Source organism: Zalophus californianus, chromosome 10, assembly GCF_009762305.2.
Source record: "Zalophus californianus isolate mZalCal1 chromosome 10, mZalCal1.pri.v2, whole genome shotgun sequence".
Classification (NCBI taxonomy): domain Eukaryota; kingdom Metazoa; phylum Chordata; class Mammalia; order Carnivora; family Otariidae; genus Zalophus; species Zalophus californianus.
In genome coordinates, this window is record NC_045604.1 from 42,309,123 (window position 1) to 42,332,525 (window position 23,403).

The 23,403-nt window shown below is 47.7% G+C and overlaps 1 protein-coding gene across 9 annotated transcripts in view; it reads left to right on the forward strand.

Moving 5' to 3' along the window:
- The window catches only part of CACNA1E (calcium voltage-gated channel subunit alpha1 E), a 501,028-nt gene that overhangs the window by 99,890 nt on the left and 377,735 nt on the right, over positions 1–23,403 (forward strand). For 8 of the 9 annotated variants that reach the window (XM_035722083.1, XM_027610796.2, XM_027610799.2 and 5 more), the window contains one exon: positions 9,075–9,525. In XM_035722083.1, the coding sequence (XP_035577976.1) occupies positions 9,089–9,525 (437 nt within the window). In that variant the 5' untranslated portion in view covers positions 9,075–9,088. Of the gene's footprint in view, positions 1–6,623; positions 6,722–9,074; positions 9,526–23,403 lie in introns of those variants that run through there. The other variant, XM_035722084.1, reaches the window with a different exon arrangement.

The window sequence follows — 23,403 nt, forward strand, 5'->3', positions numbered from 1 at the left end:
CTTTACTGGCCTTACATGGGTCATGTGCCCTCTTCTTAACCACTGGCAAAAGGATGGGATTCTCCTGACTGGCTTAATCTAACTAGAATCCACGCAGGAGCTGGAGCCCATTGCCCAAACTGTCTAGATACTGCACAAGGATGGGGGATGGAAGGGTCTTGAAGAGGTAACCATAATGTTTACTGTGGGTGTTCTTTTTAGCCTGTTGGAGGTATGCGGGCACTTTTGATTTGGTTGTAATTGTTGGTCTAATCTTACAAGTGCTCTGTGTCGTATTGCACAACTCCAGGGGGCGCCAGTCTGAGATGCACACCTGGCATCGCCAACATTGTACTCTAAGTGTATTTGTTGAGCAAAAAATCCTTCAGGTCATATTATCCCTGGAAATGCAAATTTTGTCCTCAGTGAATTCTTTGGCTTGAATAAACAGGTTAATTATAATATTATTAGCAATTATGTGGTGAAATACACAATAAATGACCAGAAAGAAAATGCATAAAAATGAACAGAGAGTACAGAGATGAGGGTGGGATGAAGGAAAGAGTCTAAAAGCTTTCAGAGACCAGATATGCTTTGGAGGCATCAGTGTGTCCTTCTTCCATTTCCACAGGTGCCTGAGTGTCCAGCTCATAACCTATCATCTTTCTACTTGGTGGCAGGCTTCTTTGTAACTTCCATGTCTTTGATCACAGCTGAGAAAGTGGCTGGACAGAGGCTGGGCTCTGAGATCTGACATCTGGACTTGACCCCTAGGAGGAGCCAGCACTGGCAGACAGATTGACGGCCACCACTACAGAGGCTCATGGCTGGTTAAAATGCAAAGCCCTTGAGGGTTATATAGGCTTGTCCTTCTTCCTGGGGCCACAGTGTGGAGGCCTTGAATGCCAGGCTCAGGGCTTTGCGCTTGTTTCTCTATGTGGCACTTCAGACTAGCTCTCCCAGTGTGAACGGTGTTCCCTGCTTAGAGCGGCAGAGAGAGGGGCTGCTGAGCTGGTGCCTTTGAAAGCCTGCAGGGGTATTAAGACCCCGATCAGAGAGGAGATTCCATCTGGGTGCACCAACATGGCTGTCTCCCACCCATAACTTTACTGTGGCAGTAACTTACTTTTCTTTAAAACAGGGCTTCCAAGGAAAGCAATTCAAGTAATCTGGGTCTGCGTGGGTAGGAAGGATATTATCAGGCTCTAGTTGGAGATTCCTGGTGTTCCTAGGACTGACACTTGAGAAGTGTTTTGATGGAAAAGAGGCTCTTGGAGAAGTTTCTGCAGCATTGTGGAGTCTGTTGTCTGAGACTGATGCTGCTGTGGTTTGGACCTTTCAGGGCACACCCGTGGTCTCCTAGATGTTTGCCCCACCAGGCCTTCCTTGTCCCCGGTCAGGCAGCTGTCACACCTTGACTCAGTTTCTGCAAGCCCAAGGGGTGGAGGCATTTGTTTTCTCTACATTTGTAACTGTTACTGACTCCTGGTGGGTTTTCCTTCCAGAAACTCTCTCAGGAGTGGTATTTTGTTCTTTGTTTTCTATTCCCTTTTGGGTCCCCAGAAAAAGTGCAGCTTTCTTTTTATCTTTGTCTGTCTGTCTGTCTGTCTGTTTATGTCTGGGTACTTTAGGGAAGTAGAAGGAAGAACAGAAGTAACAAATTCCAGAAAAGTCACAAATTCTCATCTCACGATACTCTTGCAGAAGTAATTCTTGCTTTACATTAAAAAGTTACTGTGCTAAAACAACAACAACAACAACAAAAACTGACTGTACTGGGCTTAAGTTTCTTCCTGGACTCTTGTTGTGATATCATCAAGAGTTTGCAGTGCCTTTCTCAGTCCCCAACACATAGTAGGTGCTCAATAAATGTTTGGTGAATGAATCTGTTGTCTTTTTCTGTGATGATTACTGCACAGTCATGTATTAAGTCCTCTTCCCTTATTAAAGAGTTTTTCTTCCCTTTTCTAAGTCAGGCAGATTCTGTGGAGGTTTGAAGCAGCTTCTAAAGTGGAATAGTAAAGATGAATATTTAAGCAAATTGGAAATTTACAAGTAAAGGCTCCTTAAAACCACTTCTATCCACTCAAGTGTAGTTGTAAGGATTTCTGCAGAAGGTAACTCTTAAAAGGACTAATTTACCACAGTAGCAAAATTATAGTATGGAAACTGTAGAGCGTCTTCTTTTCTCTCTGCCTCCTGCCCCTGCCCTCTCTTTCCTCCTATGCATTGCTTCCTTTTATAAATATTTACTGAATGCCTATCAGGGCTGGGTGCTGGGGATATGGTGGTGAATAAAGCAAGTGTGGTTTCTGCCTTCATGTAGCTAAAAGACTAGTGTGTGAGGACGTGTCATTAATCAGGGGACTGTAGAGACAGATATGTCTGTGATGTGAGTCTGCTCTGTAATTGATCAGGACCCACCCCCATTTTACATTTTTGAGGCCTTGCTTTCCAAATCATCAAGATCCTTTGGTGAATTGATTGTCGTGTTTAGGGTTTCTCCTTTTTCTTTCACATAAATCTGTTTCTCTATCTCTGTATACATTATGATGTGGCTAATTTTCAGCAATTCATTAATACCCCATTAGATTGATCAATATTCAGTGTATTTGATATATTTGTAAATATTTGCCTTTGCATTTACTCTTGTGGTTATATTACAATACAAATAGTAATCGTGTAATGGAGATTTCTAGTGCTTGTTATTATTGGTTTTCTCCTCATTTGGCACACAGATAGACTGTATTTTTGCTTTCCTTCAGTTAAACAGGGCCAGATCACAGAGTTCTGGCTAATGAAATATGGCATAAGTGGTACACAACACTTCTAGGTCTGGTCTCTAGACCTCTTGCAGGGTCCTCTGAGCTCTTTTTCTTTGTCTCCAGGCTGGAGACAAAAAGCCTAGTGGAGGACTCTGAGGCTCTGGGCTCAGGTGTTAGCTGCCTGTTTTTGTAAATAAAGTGTTATTGAAACACAGCCACACCCGTTTGTTTATGTATTATCTATGGCGCTTTTACACTACAAAGACAGGGTTGAATAGTTGCCACTGAAATCTCATAGGCTGCAAAGCCTAAAATATTTACTATCTGGTCTTTGAGGGGAGAAATTTGCCATCCTAAGGGGCTGACAGAGTCACTGAATGAGACAAACCTGGGTCCCTGAGTGACTGTGTGGAGCAGAGCCTATCTTTCCCATCTTCCAGGCCAGTTTGTGTTATTAAATGGTGACATGACAAAGAAATAAACCTTGACCATCTTAAGCCACAGGTATTTTGGGGTTGTTTACTAGCATTACTTAGTTAAAAAAATATAAGATATTTTACATAATAAAAATGACAGCTAACATTTATTGGGCATTTTTATCAGGTACTGTCTTATATGCTTCTGTATTCACTTCTCACAACAGCCTTATGAAGTATCTACTCTTAATGATCATTTTACAGATGAGGAGTGGAAGGCTATATAATTTGCCCATGGATTCAGTTGGTGAGAGGGAAGCTTGGATTCTTACCCAGGCAGCCTGGCTGTAGTGTGCAGGCTTTAATCTCTACTCTTTTTTTCCATATTTATATGACTTAACAGTCTCCAGGTTCTTTCCCAGATGCTATCTTATTTGATTCCCACCACAGATTTCTATAGGACAGGTTGTTGTATTATCCTCATTGTTCAGGTGAGGAAACTGACCTAGAGAAGAAAAGTGTATTGCCAAAAATTACTTGACTAGCAAGTGGAAGAACTGTACCCTGAACCCAGAGATTCTGACACCAGATCATGGGCTCTTTTGTCAGGAACTCTGGCGGACTTAGTGATCACTCCATGTTTGAAGCAGAGTGTTTTCCTTGGGTCTTGGTTTACATTCAAAATGCAGCAGCCTGTCAAGTTGCAGTTGGACATTAGCCCATCCTTGAACAGTCACCATAACAACATAGACATATGGAGGAGAATGTGGGACGGGCAAAAACCGATGCCAGTCTAGGGGAGGATAGAGTTTTGCAAAGAGTGGGGGTGGGTCAAGGAACTCCTCTGGGTATATAGATACAGACTGAAAATGGGTGAGAGGGACACTGTCCTAGGGGCCTTTAGTATCCTAATTCACCCAGGGCAATACCTCTTACCAACTTAGCACAACCTCTCATAACTCTATGGTGCTTTTAGGACAGTGTTTCTTAAGACATGATTAGGGGAGGAGATGCCTATTAAAACTACAGATTCCTGAGTGCACTCAAGATCAATTGTATGAGAATCTCTGAAGGGAGGTCCCAGGAATCTGCATTTTAGAAAACCAGTGTAGATGATTCTGATGTACACTTGTAAAAGCTTTGAGAACCACAGCCTTTACAGGAAATGAAAACATTATCCAGCGTTTGTTCCTTCCTTGTGGTCGGGTAGCAAGCTGACTCAGAAAAGAAAGTCCTTGGATGAATATTTCTGCACCAGGAATGTCTCCTCTCTGAACAGGTGGGTGAAGACTTTGAGTAGGGTCATTCTCTGCCTTCCCTTTTGCTGGACAGAAAACCCATGAACTCTATGAGTTCTCTTCTCTAGACTGTCATTTTTAGAGAGGAACTCAGTATGGCATCTCTGTTGTGTAGTATCATATTTTAAAAACTTTTTCCCTCTTATGATGTTTCATTTCCAACAGTTGGGGGATGGGGGCCCTTCTGCTCTCTTCTCGTGCAGGGCAGACAGAGGGAGCAGAGCCAGCAGAGTTTCAGGGCCACCACTAACATTTTGGTCCCATTTCTGCCCACCATCTCCCAGCCCATGCTACTTGGTGGTGTATGTAATGGAGACTCTCTCCTCCTTGCTGAACTCAGGACTTTCAGGGTATGAAGACAGTACACTCACAAGAGCATAAACTTTGTTGACTTCCTGGTATATCCATTGTTCAGAAGGTGACTGGAAGATGCACATAATCTGGAGGAATGCGAAAGTGAGCAGTGAAGGGGTGGGAGTGGGATGGGCATGAACCCAATGAGAGAAGAATACATGTCCTTGGCACAAGGGACTCCCCTGCTAAAGCCTGGGAGACACAGACAAGCCAATGGGATGCATGGGCCATTATTTCTGAAGCAATCAAAAATAGAAGAATAAAAGTTAAAACTCTTGATAGGATATAAAGGGAAGGATGGTGCAAATGACATAGTATTCCTCTGTGGAGGAAGATCTCAGCTCCAACTCTGGAAGGGTAAGAGGAGTGCAGATTTCCTTACCCTGCTACTCCATGTGGACTGGGAAGCAAGGGAAGAGTTCTTAATGGGGCTGCTGGGTTTCAAATAAGTCATTTTTCCTCCTCAGGACCCCTGTAATTAAAAAATCCTATCCTCTGCCCATGAGCCAAGCAGAGCAATAAAGAATAAGAAGAGATGTGGATGGAAAGCAAGGGTTAGATGAATAAGTCAGATGCCCTTGGAGATTTCACTAGCTTATTCTTGGGCCAGTATCTCAGAGCTGCAAGTCCTGTTTTCCTTCAATTAGGGACTAGGAGTGGGGGCCACAGAACAACAACTTTGCCCTCAGGAAGCTTCTTTTTAATTTTATTATTTATTATTTATTTTTATTTTTTTAAGGAAGCTTCTCATTTGGCATGTCCACCCTCAATTCTGTTTTATGGGTCTCCATTTCCTCTTTTTGCCTGCTGCTGTGGACCTGCCCCTATGGACATAGACTGAGTAACAATGATGGAGTCCAAGAGATGTATTTGAAAGAGCAAAGTTCACAAAAACAAAGTTTTATCAGAACACAGTCACACACATTTGTTTGCATATTGTCAGATTGTTTTCATGCTATAACAACAGAATTTGAGTACTTGCAACAAAAATTACATGGCTTACAACATCTGAAATATTGCTTATCTGGTCCTTTATAGAAGGATTTGCCAGCCCTTCTAGATCTAGAACTCTCACACTGCCTTTAAATGCTTAGCCTCGAAGGGACACACATCAGTCTACTCACAATTCATTGGCCAGAATGGTCACATGACCCCACTCAACCGCAGGAGGCCAGGAAGTGCATCCTACTATATGAATGGGGATAACCAGACTATTTGGCAAATAGTACTGATGACCACCACAACAACCTACTATGTGTTGACCTCAATACTGGGTGCTGGATATAGAAAGATAAGACAAAATTCCTGATCTCAAGGAACTCGAGGAATGCCAGAATTTGGGGGCTGGGCAGGAGGAAGGCTAACTATAGAGTAGATTCAAGTGTCCTTCCTTGGAACATGTAGACTCCATCTCGTCTAAATTGCTTGAGATAGAAGATGTCCTCTCAGTTTGATGATAGCCAGACCTGGGGACTGGCCGGTTTGGCAGGCAGTGGGGGTGACAGATTCCCCGATGAACATTTATATCAATAATAGAAGGGTTGTTTAACAGGAATTCTTAAAGGAAAGATGAGATAATTTCATGTTTTGATATTCGTAAAATTGATTCTGTTGAAGCAGAGCTCCGCAGTGCATATTATTGTGCTGTAATTTTGGCAAAGATGTGATTCAGATTGGCAAAGTGTCTGGGAAGGGGAAACCCAGTAAGGAGAGCGAGAGCAGGCTGGGCCAGGAAGCAGATGCCAGGAACCAGGTCCTGGTGGCCCGGTGAGAGCCGGGACGGTGGCCCAGGAGCCTTGGCCGTGGAGGAACATGAGGGAGAGGAGGCTGCGGGTGGCAGAACCTGAGAGTGCTTGAGTTTCTGGTAGTGCTGAAGCCTGTGGGGGGAGTGGGAGCACCCCGAGGACGGGTATGTGCATGTGTGTGGTGAGGGAGAGACATTTAAACGTTGTAGGAATGAAGGATAAATTTAAAATCCATCAAGCAGAGTTGAGACAGAATGACAATGTGAAGAGCATGAATCACTCTTTCTAGGGACCCACCCAACTGTTTGCAGATTTTGAAATGTATTTTTCCCTTCTTTTCTCCTCCCTACCAAGCTTATCCTGGACGCTTTACCTTCCTTCCCCTGCTCCTTGGACCCAAGCTTGGTGGCCAAGGTCCTAGACCAGGCTGGATGCTAGAAATAGGGGACAAATGAGGAGGATATTGAATAACCTACTCTCCAGGGAAGTCAGGCTCTCTTCATTGTTAACATCATCAGGCTTTATCACATATGCAGGAAGATCATCCTGGCCTTTTCTTGTCCACCTGTTATCTTAGTGTGATGCAGAGGGGGCTGGGAGGGGTGTCTATTTATTCTGCTTCATGTGGTAGAGACAGTGTGGTCAATATAGTGTGACAAACTGTGAGCTGGGATTTGAAACCCGAGCTGTGACTTTGAGTGGTAGTGTGACCCTGGGCAACTCTCTAGGTCTCTGCACCTCAGCTTCCTCACCTATAAAATGGTATGGCTATACCATGCAGATTCCTGCCCATTATAATATTCTTTGTTTTTGTGACTTTCAGTTCAGACCAGGGGAGGCCGCAGTGGGGTCTGGAGGGTAGCATTCTGGGAAGACGCCTCCTTGGGGGTCTAGCGCAGTCCCCCGTGCATAATGGGCACTCACTAAGCACTGGTTGAGTGATCTGGACACCAAGGCTTCTCTGAGCACGTAGAGCATGTGGCACTGCTTAGTGCCGAGAAGGCGTGTGTGTGTGTGTGTGTGTGTGTGTGTGTGTGTGTGTGTGCCACTTGTGGTTACTAGGGGTGTGGTTTGAAATGTGGGTGGGGAGGAGGCCAGGGATTCAGGGGTTGGGCTCTTGGCAGGAAGGGAGACAGTAAGCAGCTATCTCAAAAAAGGTGGTATCTCAGAAAGGTAAGTTTGGGACGCCTGGGTGGCTCAGTCAGTTAAGCGTCTGCCTTTGGCTCAGGTCATGATCCCAGGGTGCTGGGATCGAGTCCCACATTGGGCTTCTTGCTTGGCAGGGAGCCTGCTTCTCCCTCTGCCTGCCACTTCCCCTACTTGTGCTTGCTCGCTCTCTCTCTCTCTCTGACAAATAAATAAATAAAACCTTAAAAAAAAAAAGTGGTAGGTTCAGGCCCTTTTGCGTCAGAAGGTCTGTCCCCCAAACCTCAGACTTGCCATGAGAACTCCCGGATCCTTCAGTTCCCTAAATCCTCTCTGCACATGCTCTTTCTTTTGTCCATAATCCTCTCCCATTCCTCACATGGAAAGCTCTGTTTAAACCCAGCATAATGGTCATATCTTCCACAAAGCCCTTCCAGCCACCCCCAGATGGGCTCTGGTGCCCCTAATGTGAGCTCATACAGCAACTGGGCCTGCCTCAATCATAGCACCTCATGTTGTGTGGTCAAAATGGATGTTTTTCCTGTTTCTCCCACGAGGAGGATGTGGACTAAATCCAGCTCATCTCAGTGTGCCCAGTGCCTGGCACAGTGCCTGGCACATGGTAAGCCCTCAGTCAGTGTTGACTGAATGAGTATGTCTTTCACATGCAAATCTGGACACATCCTCCTTGGCAGGGAAAGGGAAAGTGAGGCTCAAGGATGCTAGAGAGGCACCTGATTACACACATGCTTCCCAGATCCTGGGCTGGATGCACGCATTAGCAAAGGAGGAAGGAACCTATATATGGGACCCAGTTCTCAAAGACAGGTCGCCTGTGGCTGGTCCTGGGGAGAGAGTGTGAGGATCAGGGCAGCAGGTGGTGGGTGGGATTTCCCCAGAGGAGTTGGGACACTGGGGAATGGATTAGAGAGATTCTTTCACCTTGAATGGGAGAGAACAGGCAGCGAGCTATCTGAGGCTTGGGCCCAAAAAGACAGTCTATGGAGTTCTTCTCTTGGTGTAGCAGTACCCTGAGACATTTATCACATTGCATATAATTATTTCTTTAACCTCTGTCTTCTGCACTAGACTGTGAAGTTCATGGGGCAGAAATCAAGTCTACTTTATTTAACTCTGGATACTCAGCACTTGGCACCCAGCCTGGTCCACAGTGGATGCTCCTGAGTTCAGTGATCATTTGCCGGGTCCCTAGTATGTGCCAGTTTTCTAGGCCAGGCCTGGGGCGTAGCACTGGGTCAGCCGGAAACTTTGATGTCATTAACCTCTTTCTTTTCTCTATTTCCTTCACGCCCACCCCTCCCCGCCTCCCGCCTCTCCCCTCCTTAACCCCCCCCCCCCCCCCCCCCGCAGAGCAATGTTCTGGGATGGTGCCCGAGATGCGTGGACCGAGCCCAGGCCGCAGGCTGCCCGAACCCGCCCCCTACCCTGCCGCGGACGGGAGCCCTGAGCCCTGGGCCGCAGGCCGCCGCCGCCACGTCCTGGCCCTGCCTGAGGAGGAGGCATGGCGGCCCCAGCAGTGCTCCCTGCTCGAGGCCGATGCCTCGGACGAAGTGGGCATGCTGCCGGCCTCCCCGCGCGCAGCCGCCACCGGCTTCGACAACTTCTTCCCGGTGCACGAGGGCGAGGGCCCAGGCTGGGAGGGCGGTGCGGCCCTGGAGGCTGGCTCCAGCCCCTTTCTCCCGGTGAGCCCCGAGGTGATGAAGCGGCGGCGCGGGGGCCTCATCGAGCAGCGCGACATCATCAAGGCCCACGAGGCGCACAAGATGCAGAGCACACCGCAGGCCCGGCGCAAGGAGTGGGAGTGAGTTTGGGGAGGTGGGAGTGAGGACACGCGGGGGTGGGGGGAAGCCCAGTGCAGCAGCGGGGAGGATGGGGTGGGTGTGGGAAAGGGTGGGCCCCGGGAGTCGGGTGCGTTTGTCACTGCTGTTGCTAAAGAGGGTTTTGACCCATCGAGTGAGGTCAGCCGGCTGCACGCAACCTCACTGAGGTCTACAACTGTCGGCTGGGGGCCGTCAGGCTTGCCCTCCAAAGCATGCCTCGTTTGCTAAGATCTGGAGAAAGAACTAGGGTCTGTTTCACACTCTGAGCTTCCCTGAAAAGAGGAGCTCTATAAAACGATGGAGAAGTCACCGAAACATGAATCATCAATCATCTTTTCTTCTGGAATTGTAGCTAAACTTACTCTTTCTAATGTCATCCTTGGGTGAATGATTACATTTTGAGGCAAGTGGTGGAAGAGATTGTGGCCCCCATGACTTTATCTCTGATCTTTTTGAGTAGAGCAAAAGGATTTATGTTCTGTCTTAGATTGCCTTGAACCCAATTCACGCCTCTTGAGAACTTGGGCTTTATTCTAAGGAGCCCTACGTTAAAGCAAGAGTGTTTCATTTGATTCTCATTTGACACTCCAGGCTTATACCCCACCTAGGGGCTTTGTTTTGTCTTTTGGATGCCAGTGTACATTCTGCAGGTTTACAGGTCTTGTGGTCTGTGTATCTTTAGCTCCTCTTCCTTAGATTGTTGAATTGTTAGATGTTACTAAGTGCAAAAAGACTAATAATAGATGTTTTTTGTTGGTGGTGGTTATGGTAGAATTTACTTATTTGGTTTCAGTGGACATTCTGGGTGGTACAAAGAGGGGTAGATTAGCTGATATCTGGAGGTTTTTCCCTATGGATGTCAGAATGTTTGCTGGTTCATCATTCATTCATTCAGTGGGCCCTGGGATTCAGAAAGGGGTCAGGCATCCAGCACTCAACCTCCTCCTATTGTTCACCTTCAAGTATTGTTAGTCTTTAAAACCCTACATAGCTCTAAGAGCCAGGCAATGTCCTAAGCACCCATGTTAACTTATGTTAATCCTCACCATTACTGTACAGTAGGTACAGTATTTAACCACTGTTAAATATGGCACAGAGAAGTTAGGTGACTTTCCCAAAGTCGCTCCAATAATAACTACATTGTTACTGTGATTTGATGATTTGAACCCTGGCAATCTGGTTCTAGAATCCATGCTTTGAACCACAATGGCACAGTGACTTTCTTTCCAATTCCCACAGTACTTAACTTCTTCCTCAACCACAAGCTGAGATACCATGACAAGAACACTGGCTTGGAGGTTGAGAGATCTGGGTCTAATTCCCAGGGTGACTGACTAGTGGTATGATGTTGAGTAAGTCACCCCATGGCCTCAAAAAATGAAGAGGAGAAAGTGTGAATATCATGCAGCTCTGATAGTTGATATTTCTTTGTATTTAGAAGTACTATATTTCTCTGCACCTCTGTCTTGTTTTCCTGAGTGGATTCTGAACAACTTGAGGGCAGAGACTATCTTACACATTTTTCATGTCACTCAGTGCCTGTCCTTTGACCTAACTCAAGAATTACTATAATACTCATTGAAAAACTAGCTTCACCATGGCTAGCAATGCATGGTAACTCTTATACCTTTCTCTAAGTTAAACTTTTACTAGTTGGGGGATATAAAGGTCTAGTAGCAGCCACCTATTTCGAGTCATGGTGGGGATGGTTGGGAGACTGTGCTTTCACTAGGAAGGGCCATGAGGAGGTGAAATAGGGCAGACACTTCAGTGGCTTGGGGGTGTGTCAACCTTCCTGAGTAGAGGAATTGAGAAGGAGGGGCCAGAGAAGTAGGAGGAAAGCCAGAGAGTGGGGTGTCTGGGTGGCTCAGTTGGTTAAGTGTCTGCCTTCAGCTCAGGTCATGATACCAGAGTTCTGGGATCGAGTCCTGTGCGGGGAGTCTGCTTCTCCGTCTGTCCCTGCCCCCACTCATGCTCTTTCTATCTCAAATAAATAAATAAATAAATAAATAAAATCTTAAAAAAAAAAAAAGGAAAGCCGGAGAGTAAAGGGACAAAGAAGTGAAGAGAGGTGTCTGTTCAGAAGGCAGGAGTCATCTGTGTAGGAGGTTGCTGAGAGGTAAGTTAGGGCTGGAGACAGAATCACTGGTTTCAGCAATATGGAGGTGACCTTAATGGGAGCAGTTTCAGTAGGGTGATGGGGTCAGGGCCCAATTGAAATGGGTTGAAAAGAAAATGAGAGATGTTAGAGACAGAGATGTTGCCCCACTCTCAACCCTGGACACCTTTATACAGGTTGCAGTGATGAGGCTGTGAGTGTTAAGAGGCAAATACCATCATGCCTTTTTTCTTTACCATCCAAAATCCATCCTCATATAGCTCTACATGCCTTAATCTGACCTACTTCCTGCTCTTCGCCAGCTCCCCAAACCCTAATATTGTACTGTCTGGAGCTCATGTTCCATCATGTGAAAAATTCTCTGCATTCTCACACCTTCTCTGGACATTCTCATCACCTCCTTGTTCTAACTGGTACCTGCCTCTCCCCCAAGAACATGGCTTGATTGGCAGCTGCCTCATGTGGTGGCAGCCTTCCCTCCCACACGTCCTCACAATCTTGAGCCTGGAGCTGGGGTAGCTGTCTACTTGCCCCTCATTATTGCTTCCAGACCATGATTCCTCGTGCCTGTCCTAAAAGGCCAGCTTTGGAGCTCATGTCATCATGCAGTAGCACCTGCTACTCCTTCCTGTAGCCATCTACAGACTCCCAGGCCACTCACCTTCATTCCAGAAAGATTTTAGCTCTTGGTTTATTGCCTGTCTCCCATGTCTCCTCTTGCCATCAGTCTTGGTGATTTCCATATCCACTTAAATGACCTTTCCTGGACCCTGGCTTCTTGGATCCTTAACCTCTTCTCCCTGATGATTTTACCTCCATATTTGCTGCCGAGACCTCACTTCTATGGCCTCCCCACACCTTGTAACTGCACTGCTCCATAATCTCAGTTCCAAGCATCCTACTCTCTGACCACCAGCTCTTCTCTGCCCAGTTCACTCCCTCTAGTGCTCAACTCCCAAGATTCTTTAACCTCACTGACATCCACAAGACATATTACTTTTTTGTGGCTCCCCTCTTCAGTCATCTCCTCACTTCTCATCTTATCAAATTAAATTCCCTTGTGAGCACCAAAAATACTTTCCAGAGCAAAATGGTGATGTCACTCTTGAGGTCTCCTCCTACTCTCTCAACCCTTTCTCCTGCCAGCTTCTCAGATAGAGCCAGTCATCAGCCAGGGGCAAGAATGCTGGATGCCTCCCAAGCTGGCTCTAGTCTACTTCATGCTCTATCATCCTTGTTTTCACCCTCACCTTTCTTGCCCCTCTGTTGCTCCATCATACTGGTCTAGCAGGACTCCAGCCCTGCTTAAATCCCACTTGCCACCTATTTGTCCCTTGCACTTGCGCAGCAGAACATTGCTGTGGAAAATCTCACAGCTATGCTTACTGGTTTCACTGTAAATTCGTGATCCCCTCCCTCAAGTTGGTCCTCAGTCTTGCCCAGAAATCCTATGACTTTTCACCTTTCTATTCACCCTCACGTTCTTTTAGAGGTTATTTCACATACTTTACCCTTAATTCTCAAACCCCAGCGTCTCCTGCCAGCCTATTCCTAGCTTATCACCGCAATTGCCTTCCTGCTTCACTGGGAAAAGAGCAGAAGTCAAAGAGGCTTGCAGGAGTTCCAACCACTGCATTAACCACCCACTGCACCTGGACCCCTGTTCTAGGCTGTTCTTCCTGTTTCTGTGGACCGATTACTCATCATGCTCCATGTGGAGGTCTAGATGTAGAGCATGATGAGCCCTTTTGTCTACATTCTCTGTCTCCAGTTCCCTCTGGAACCCATTGAAATCAGGCCTTTATGCCAGTCAAGCAGATGGCTCTGGCATGCTCACACCTGCCTCCATGCTGCTGTGTCCAGTGGGTGGTTCTCTGTGTCCATCTTCCCTGACCTGCTGGCAGCAGCCATACCATTTGTCCACTATCACTCTGTCTTTCTTGGAACTCTTTTCTCACATGGCCTTTATGACTCTAGGTTTTCTTCCTACCTTGCCAGTCTTTCCTCCACCTCTTTTGCTTGTTTCCTCTTCCTTTTTCTAATCCCCAAATACTGGGGGGCCCAGGGATCCATCCTCCACTCTCTCGCCAACACTTACTTGCTGGTGACCTCACCCAGTCCCGGACCTTTAGTGACAGTCACAGACTAGCAACTCTCAAATTTGTATCTCTGGCTAAGATCTCTTCCCTGGTTTTTAGATGTCATCCACTTAATCAGCACCTTTACTTGTATATCCATAGGTATCTCAAGCAAGATCTGTCCAACAGAAAAATACCAATTTTCCTCCAGATCTGCTTTTCCTGCGGTCTTCTCTTTCTCACTAAATGGAACCTATATTCATTCTTTCTTTTGCTGGGGCCAGAAGCATTGGAGTCCTCCTGATTTCTCTCACACTGACACTCAATTCTTGCCAATCCCCATCAGTTTTCCCTTTGAAATGTGTCAGATCATATTTGATCACTTCTGCCACTATCTCCCTAGTCTGAGTCACCTGTGATTTTTATTTTTAATAGAGACTTAAGTGGTAGACACTTATATGGTACTTATTAGATATCCAGAACTCTTCTTTTTTTCCCTAAAGATTTATTTATTTATTTATTTATTTGAGAACGAGTGACAGAGAGAGAGTGCAGGTGGGTGGGTGGGTTGGGACAGAGGGAGAAGGAGAGAGAATTTTAAGCTGACTCTGCACGGAGCGTGGAGCCTGACATGGGGCTCCACCTCATGACCCTCAAATCACGACCTGAGACAAAACCAAGAGTCAGATGCTCAACCAACTGTGCCATCTAGGCGCCCCTACCCAGCACTCTTCTTAATACTTTAATTCATTTAATCCTTATAACAACTGAATAAGACCAGTACTATTATTATCCCCATATTTGCAGTTGAGGCACAGAGAATTTGAGTAACTCATCCAAGGGGATTACTGCAGCCACTCTTAACTAACTAGCCTCCCCGCTAGGGTCTTTTTCGGTCTTTTTCCCCCACCAAAGCTGATTCTTCTTTGCCTTTTTTTTTTTTTTTTTTCCCCTTAAGATCTACAAAGGCATTGGAGGGATACTACATGGAGTTTCCATTAGAGAGTCTTCAGACATTTATCACATCAGTCCTCTGCTCAAGCCCTCTAGTGGCTCATGTCCCACAGAACAAAGTCCTTCACATGGTCTTTAAGGCCGTACATGATCTCCTTCCTCCACCCCTTGGACCTCTCCCCCGGCCCCCCAGACATGCACAGGCATTTTTGGCTACATCTCTTAATCTCTTCCCCACTCATCTGCTCGGTCCACGCTGGTCCCACGCTATTCCTTGACTATGCTCAGATCATTGCCACCTCAGGGAACTTTGCTTTTGCTCTTCCCTCTACCTGGAATGCTCTTTCCCCACAGACTTGCATGACTCCCACTCACTTCATTTAGGTCTCTGCTCAGAGAGACCTTTCTTATCACCCCCTGTAGTATAGCATTCCCCCGTTGTCACTCTCTTTCTCTCTTTATTTTGCCTTTTTTTTAATCACAGCCCTTCCTGTTATTATACATGCACTCAGGCGCATAAAGACACACACACACATACACACACTATATATAGATGTAGGTAGATATCTACATAGACATATAGATATCTGTCTCCCTCCACTGAAGTGTCAACTTCTTGAATGGAGGGACTTTGTCTTATCTTGAGAGTATAGGACAATGCCCTGTATGTAGTTGGCTCACAATAAGTCTTAGTTGAATGAATGATGAAGTAAATGCACTGAGGGGAATTGGTACCCATTCTAGTCTGCTAGCTTCCGGGGAAAGAGGTAGCTCCATTCCCTGGGTTAGCCGTGTGGTTCTGCAGGTTGCTGACTGCTCAAGACCCTCCAGTTGAACAATCAGCAGAGGAATTGGGGAGTCTGTCCTCTGCCCTCCTTCTGCTTAGGATCCTGTGTCTACTTAGTGCACCTTGGAGAGATGGAGCCTTCTCCTCTCTATCTCCAGCCTTCTGGCTTCTCCTGACTGACATTCTAGAGACAGGATCCTCCTGACACTAAGACAGGGGCAGCCTGGTCCTTTCTCAAGAATGAATTTGCTACAGTAGGAAGTCAGGTAGGGTTCTCTGCCTGGCAGCCCTGCCAGCTTCTTGCTCCTCCCTCAGCTGCAGCCCCTCCCAAGGCCCTGTCCACCACCCACACAGCTGACAACCTATGGCACACATACCAAATTTACAAATCCTGCCTTCTTGGCACTGACTCAGGATTCTAGTGATGCACGAAGCCGGCTGGAAGCCAGCCTGGGAGGTTTCCAGAATTTTTTGCCTTTGGCTGTGTGAGCCAAATGTGGTAGGGGAAGGAGTTGAGAGGGTAGGAGGAGGCCTCAAGTAAAGGGTCTTTGTTTTCCGGTGGACAGAGTATAGGGATTTGGATGAAACAGAATTTCTTGTGCAGAATTCCATTTTCCAAAGAACCTACTAAAAAAGGTTTCCACAGGCCATTGTGTAAGGGCTATGAGGACCTTTTGGGTAATACAAACTATTCCTCATGGACTGAGTTTTGTAGCTCTACAAAGGCATGAAACCATGTTTTACTCATATTTTAATAGAATTCCCTCCAGCTTACCAAATGTTTTCATGTATACTGTCTCATCTGACCCTCACAAGGACCCCGTGGACTAGCTATTATTATTATTTTTTCTTAAGAGAGAGAATGAGAGAGAGAGTTGGGGGGTGGGGCAGAGGGAGAAGGAGAGAGAGAATCTTAAGCAGGCTTCACACTCACTGTGGAGTCTGATAAGGAGCTTGATCTTGCAACCCTGAGATCATGACCTGAGCCAAAATCAAGAGTCAGACACTTTACTGACTGAGCCACCCAGATGCTCCTGGACTAGCTGTTATTATTCCTAATTTACAGAGGAGAAAAATGAGCCCAAAAGTCAGAGGTGGTGCTAGGTCAAAAAACCCATGTTTTAATAATGACCGTTACCATTTATTGACACTGGCTATGTGCTAGGTGCTTTGCATGTATTATTTATTCTAATGAAAATCATAGGTACTATTATAAAGAGTAGAAACATTTCATATGGGACTATTATTGCATATGGATTTGGAAGAAAGGAAATTATGTATAACTTTAAAGTCTGCGTAGGTTGGTACAACATACTCTAAAAAGAGGGAAGCAGTATTTCCATAATCATAGTACTTATCACACTATATTCTAATTGCCTGTTTACATGTCCATATCCCCCACTAGACTGTATACCACAGAAGTCTTATCTGTTCCCCATGGGTCCCCATTACTTGGTGCAGTGTCCGGCACACAAGAGACACTTAATAGATATTTGCAAAATAAAAAAAAAATCATAATTTTATACCCCAGAAAGCTCAGGCTTGCCCAGTATCACATAGCTAGTGAGGATTCAACCCAGGCCCTCTGACTTCAATGCCTAGCTTGTTCCACCGAGGCCTTCTGCCCATATGAGCATCCACCTGCATTCATTACACAGTGGTAGACAAGTGACAGGAACCCAGTCATAATATTTAGGGTTGATTCTTGCCATGCTACTTATAAACTGTGGGACCTGGGGCAGGCTGTAACTTCTCTGCATTTTTAGAGTGAAGATGAGCCTAATACCTTGCACGTCTGTTGTGAATTTGGACCATGTTTACTAGATCACGTATGCTCATGTGGGTCCTCAAAATGTTGGTGAGCCTTGGGTTACTCCTGGACTCTACTCTGCCTACACAATCTCCCTGGGTAACCTCAGCCAGGCCCACAGATCAGCAGATGATTCCCAAATTTGGTTCCTAAGAACCTTTGACTCTTGTAGCCAAATGGGAAGCTGGCATCTCCACATTGTGGTCTAACCAGCATCTAAAACTTAACATGGCTAAAGCAAAACTCTTGATCCTCTCCTGACCCAGCGCAGCCCCGCATCTCAGTAGGCAGCACCACATCAACCCTGTTGCTCAAGCCAAAGACTTCTATTGTCCTTTATTACTCCCTTTCCCATTTCTTCTGCTTCCAGTCAGTTGGCAAGCCCTGTCAACACATCTCCCAAACACGTTCCAAGTCTGAACACTTCTGCGTCCCTGGTGCTAACAATCTTCCAAGCCGTTGTCACTTGGCCTCCTAATTTCCATGGCCTCCTAATTGGCCTCTCTCCTTATGTCTTTGTTTTTCTGTATTCAGGAGTGTGGCTGTTCATATGAGAGACAGCGGTGTTTAAAAAGATATAAACCAAATCATGCTTCTGTGATGTAACTTCCCTTTGCACTCAGAGTAAAATCTGAGCCCCTATCCCTGGTTTGTAAAGCCTTGAAGCACCTGGTCGTGGGTAGCTCATGACCTCATCTGTACAACTGCTCCCTTGCTCCCTGCAGTCCTGCCCACTTTCAGGCCAGGCCGACGCCTGCTATGTTTCTGCCTGTCCCTCTGCCTAGAACGTTCTTTCTCCAGATTTTTGAAAGGTTGGTCCATTCTTGTCATTTAGACCTCAGCTTAAGTGATGCCTTCTCAGAGAGGTTAGTCGTCACCATATAGTCTAAAATAGACATCTGGTAAATCTGGCTCCCATCACCCTGGGCTGCTGACTGCCTCCACTCCCGCCCCCAACAAGAGAAAAAGTAACACACTGCATGGTTCACTTCATAGACTCAGTGCTGGGAGCAATGCCTGACATCTAGTCTCTCAGTGACTGGTTGTCAGTGAATGAATGAGTGAATGAATGCCCAAGGGATAGTTGGTGTGGCAATGATTCTGATCTGGATGGTTACTTAGCCTCTGACAACACCGGACATATTGTCGGGTCTAGTCGAGGGAGCTGGGGACACCAGGGGCTCTGGATCTAGGCCAGGTCAGCCCCTGCGGTGGGGAGCCTCATGGGCTGAGAAAACCCAGGTTGGTTAGGTTGCAGGTTGTTCGGTCCTGTCTTCCCTCACACCTCTGATCACCCCCGAACCGTGTGTTATTTACCTCCGTATTCGACCTTGTTTTCCTCCCTTGCTAGATTGTGGATGAGGACGGTCACCTTTCTGACATGTGATGAACACCTAGAATACTTAGTCCAGGGTTTGGTTGTTTTGCCCCCTCGTGTCTGATTCCTCACCTTCAGGAGCCCCCCACTCGCTATCTACAGCAGGGCGTGCAAGGCTCGCTAATGCCTGTTGGTGCAGAGGCTACAGCCAGGGCTGAGGTCAGCTGTGTACATCAGCGGACCCCCTGGGCGATGAAATGAGGACCTGCACGGCGCCTGACACGGGGCCCAGAGTCAGGGCACAGCAGCCGCTCTTGCTATGATTGGCATTATTACTATTATGCCCACCACCATCACCGTTGTCTAGCCCAGGTGCCTCATTTACAGCTGAGGGGGTGAGGGCCCTCAGGGCCGAGTGACTGCTGGTGCTGGCAACGAGCCATTCTGATGGCGGGGTCAGCAGGCCGCTGTGAGGGACTGGCTCCGGGGAGCCGGCCCTGCGAGCCCCACCCGCTTCTCGCCTGTGTCCCAACCGCCCTGCTGACCAGGAGGGCTGGTACCACCACAGTCTCGGGTGTCCTACCACAGTCTCACCAGCTTCCATGCCACGCCCAAGGTCACACACCAGTTCCCCCAGGAAACAAATGTCCCAACCTTGAAACTTTCCCCTTGGATTTTAAAAGCCGGTGGGCCAGTTTTTCTCTGAGCCTCCTGAAAGGCAGCTAACCCCAGGCAGATCTAGTCGCAGTGACTGGGGACATCATTCCACATGCTGCCACTTGCTGGTAAAAGCAGGCAGCGCTTGGTTTACTGGGGTGCTAGTGTCTATAGCAATGTCATTGCCAGAAAGGCACATGGGCAGAGTTTGTTCAGTTAAATAGAAAGGTCCTGCTGACTGATCTGGTGTTTTAATACAATTTAAATTTGTATGCTCTTAGGAGGCACAGGGGTTCTTGAGGTCTCCGCAGTCCCCTCCACCCCCCACTGCCTTAGACGGGGCTAATTCACCTATCAGCTGTGCTCATCCTGGCCCTGAGGGTGCCTGAGTTTGTAGCCCGGCTGAATCTCACCCCTGCGCTCAGAGATGAGGCATTTCAGGCTGGTCGGGTTGTAGTATAACAGACTTGCTGAACCAGAACATATGCCAATGGAATACAGAAATCACGCGATTTCAACACACTGTGCTTTCACTAGCCAACAACACGTATGAACACCACAAGCCAAGTAGGGACCTGTAGCATATGCCCTGCCTGTCTGGAATTCTGAGCAGAACAAGAAGCCACCGAGAAGCCAGAGAGCTGGGCTCCTCCTGGGAATTGACACAATTTGGGTGACTCCGTAGAGATTTAAGATGGGCCCTTTGGGGAAACGTCAACACATATCCTTGAAAAAAAATTTTTTTTTTCGGTCTGTCCTCCAGAGATTTGAAAACGAGTGTCTCTTTCTAGGTCCGGTCTCTAGTGACTTCTTTTTCCTACATTTTCCTCCTGCAGTTCTCTCAACACTTCCTTTAGAGAACAGGCTATGGAGATATGCAGGGTGGTGAGCCGGAGCAGTGGGGTTCCTTTGAGGGTGCCCAGCCCCTCACTCAGTGCCTGGTGATGCCCACGTCTCAAAGGGAACGAAGACAGCTTCTCTGCTCCTTCACCGAAGCCACTGGACGCCCTTTCACCTTCTCCAGAGTGTGGGGCCAGGAGCTCGGGCTTAGTGGGGGCAAATGTTCCTCTGCTGTTCTGGCTCTTCCCTTCCAGGCCAAGCCAGGAAGGAGGCGCCAAGGGAGAAGGGTTGTGACTCTGTAGCTCTCAGTCCCGATGGGCCCCAGGGGTCCATTTGATGCCTGTGTTTCTCTGTCCAGCCCCATCAGAGTCTTGTTCCTGTTTTTTGGGGGGGTGCAGGTGAGCCAGTCTCCCCTACGCTACCCCAAACTCGGCCATCTCCACTGTGTTGGCATGGGCCGTGCCTGAATATCTTCAAAAGGAGACTCTTCAACCTCCTGCACTATCCACATCTGAACACCTGAGTCACCCTTTGGAAGAAAATGGGAAAAACAATGCCCTCTAGTGCCAGCGGCACAATTTGTCACACTTCCTCATTCTTGAGATACTTTTCCCTGTTTTATGATGCCCCCGAGTGGTCACTCCTGTGTACTGCAGCCACCGTCTCTTAATTGGAAGAGTCCTGGAATGCTGGGCCTGGCAGGGGCTGGAGCAGCCTGGGGGGTCACCCGTCACGTCGGAGGGAAGGACAAGGAAGCCTGAAGGCAGAAGGGCCTTGCAGAGCAGGGTGAGAGCCCCAAGGACTCGGGTTTCAGTCCAAAGCTACCATCTCCCTTACCTTCCTGCACGGCCTTTCCTTTCAAGCAGAGCTCACCTGGATGCATAGCCGCAGATGAGTCAAGGGTGTTTTTCTCTTGGATGTGATGGGATGGATGAAGACACTTGTAGAAAAGGAAATACTGAGGGCTGAAGAGTTGAAGTGTGATCATGCTCACATGCACGCGTGCATGCGTGCACACACACCCACACCCACACCATACTACAGTATTCCAGGCACTGCGATAAACAAGACGTTTAGAAACGTCGTGTCACCTAATTTCACATTTATTTAACGTTCAGGTGAGAAAGCAGAGGCCCACAGAACGAAGTGCATTGCCCTGGGCCAAGTGCGGGTCTGTCTGACCTTTAGACACTGCTGTTTCCAGTGGCCACACCTGCTCTCCGTCCAAGGACTGCTGCATAGCGTGCTTCTACCCCACAGCCCCCTCTTCCTCCTCCGCTCTGCTCTTGGCCCCTCTCACCACCTCTCTCTTCCTCTTTCGCTCTCCAAAACCCAGAGTGAAGGAGGAATGGTAAACGCAGAGTTGGAGCCCTCTTCTGCGTCTCTTCCTTCCCTCCGCCTCTCACCTGGGAACCTCTGTGCAGACTCGCTCAGTGCTTGCATCCCACCACCTCACCGCACTGCTCCTGTCAGAATGTAGCCCCGTTACCTCCTGATCTCAGGGATGGGACATTCACATCCCTTCTGAAATCTGTGAAGAAAACAGGGAGGAGTCAGGTAAATTCCCTCACTGTTCTTGGAGTGGAGAAATAATACACAGAAAGGCTTCCTCAGGGACCATGCTCTTCAGGGCAGGGCAGTGCTGGCCTGACATCCCTGGTTTGGGGACACCAGTTTCTAGTCCATCTTCATCCCCCTCCCCCGGCATCTTAAACTGTCCCCAGCTGTCATCCTCTCTCCTCATTCCTGTGCTTTAGCTGGGTAAATTTTGTCCCTCTCTTTCTGGCAAGAAAACGGAGTCAGAGTACACACGTAGGTCTGCATGTTGCATTTGTTATTTTGCTTTTTAAAAATTAACACTATATCATGGGCATCTTCCTTGGCAGTTTCTAGGAAGATGTCCATAAAGTCTCTGTAATGCTGCATAGTATTCCCTAGCATGGGAGTCTCTGGTCGCTTGGCCATTAGGAGCAGCGCTGCAGTGACCCTCTCTGTTGGTGCCTTTAGGATGTGCATTTTCCTTTCTGCAGCAGAGAGGGCCAGAAGCCAGTCTGTGGAGGAGGTTTCTCACACTGCCGCCCGTGCCCCTTGAGGACTGATGCTTCTCCCCAACAGCCCTCCGCCCGTCTCAACTTCAAATTGAAATGTGAACTTTTGCAGTCTGTGTTATCTCTCTGGCCCCACTGGAGAGGCCCCATGAATTAATAATAGGCCAGCAGGAAACAGAGAGATGGAGTCATTAATAGTCTGTGTGCCCAACCTCTCGTCGTTGCTAATTAGCACGCCTACAGCTTTGGTTTTATCCAGAGCCAGAGCAATACTTTGGGGAGGCTTGTGGCTCAGCTTGTGGCATCCGGCGCAGAGGGGGGACCCTGGAACCTTCTTGGGTGGGGTGGGGGTGACCTTGCAAGAGGCTTGCTGAATTCAGAAGTTCCTTCAGGGAACCCTGTGTGCCTCCTGGTGGTGGGAGGAGACAGGCATGGGGGGGGGGGGTTAGTGTCCAGGTGGTGCTGGCTGGTGGGTGCTGTTCTCAGGGCCCCTGTGGCAGGTTTGTGACTCTGGTTCTGCTAATGGCGAGTGACAATTGCTGAGCTCTGTTGGGTTTAGTTGTCTTACGGCGGAGCCCTGCCTCCAAACCATAGGCTCCCTCGAGGGAGAGGAGGCCCAGAAATATGCTTCGGCATAAATACCATTCTAAGCCTCCAGCCCTGTCCTCTTTCACAACACGTATACCCCCAGTGGTCTAACCTTAAATCCGGCCCTGGCACAGTGCCAGGCTCTTACAGGGTTGCTTAGAGAATGTTTCTGTGAATGAAACTGCCACCAAGGAGCTATGTGACCCGGGCCAAGGCCGTTCACCTCTCTGGCTGTTTGTAATATGGCTTATGGGTAGCCCCCATTTGCTGTCTGAGGCAGTGTGGCCCCATGGTTCAGAGCACAGATTTTAGGGCAGACTGCCTGTTTTTAATCCTGGCTCTAGCACCTAGAAGCTGGGTGGCCTTGGGTAGGTCACTTCACCTCTCTGGGCTTCTGTTCCTTCATCCCTTTAATGTAGAGCTAATTTCAGTTTGATACTAAGGTGAACTCCAATCTGATGAAAATAAGATTTGTTTGACAGATGGACTCCAGATGAAATGTTTTAGGCCACGTGGCCAGGACTTAGCCCTCTTCTTTCCCAATGCCCCCCACTCCCCATCTTCCCCAGCAGACCTCTGGCTGGGATGCAGGCCTGGTCTCTTCCTCCGCTTGGCACTGCTTGCTGAGCGTCAGGCTCAGTCAGGCCCATCCTCTAGTTT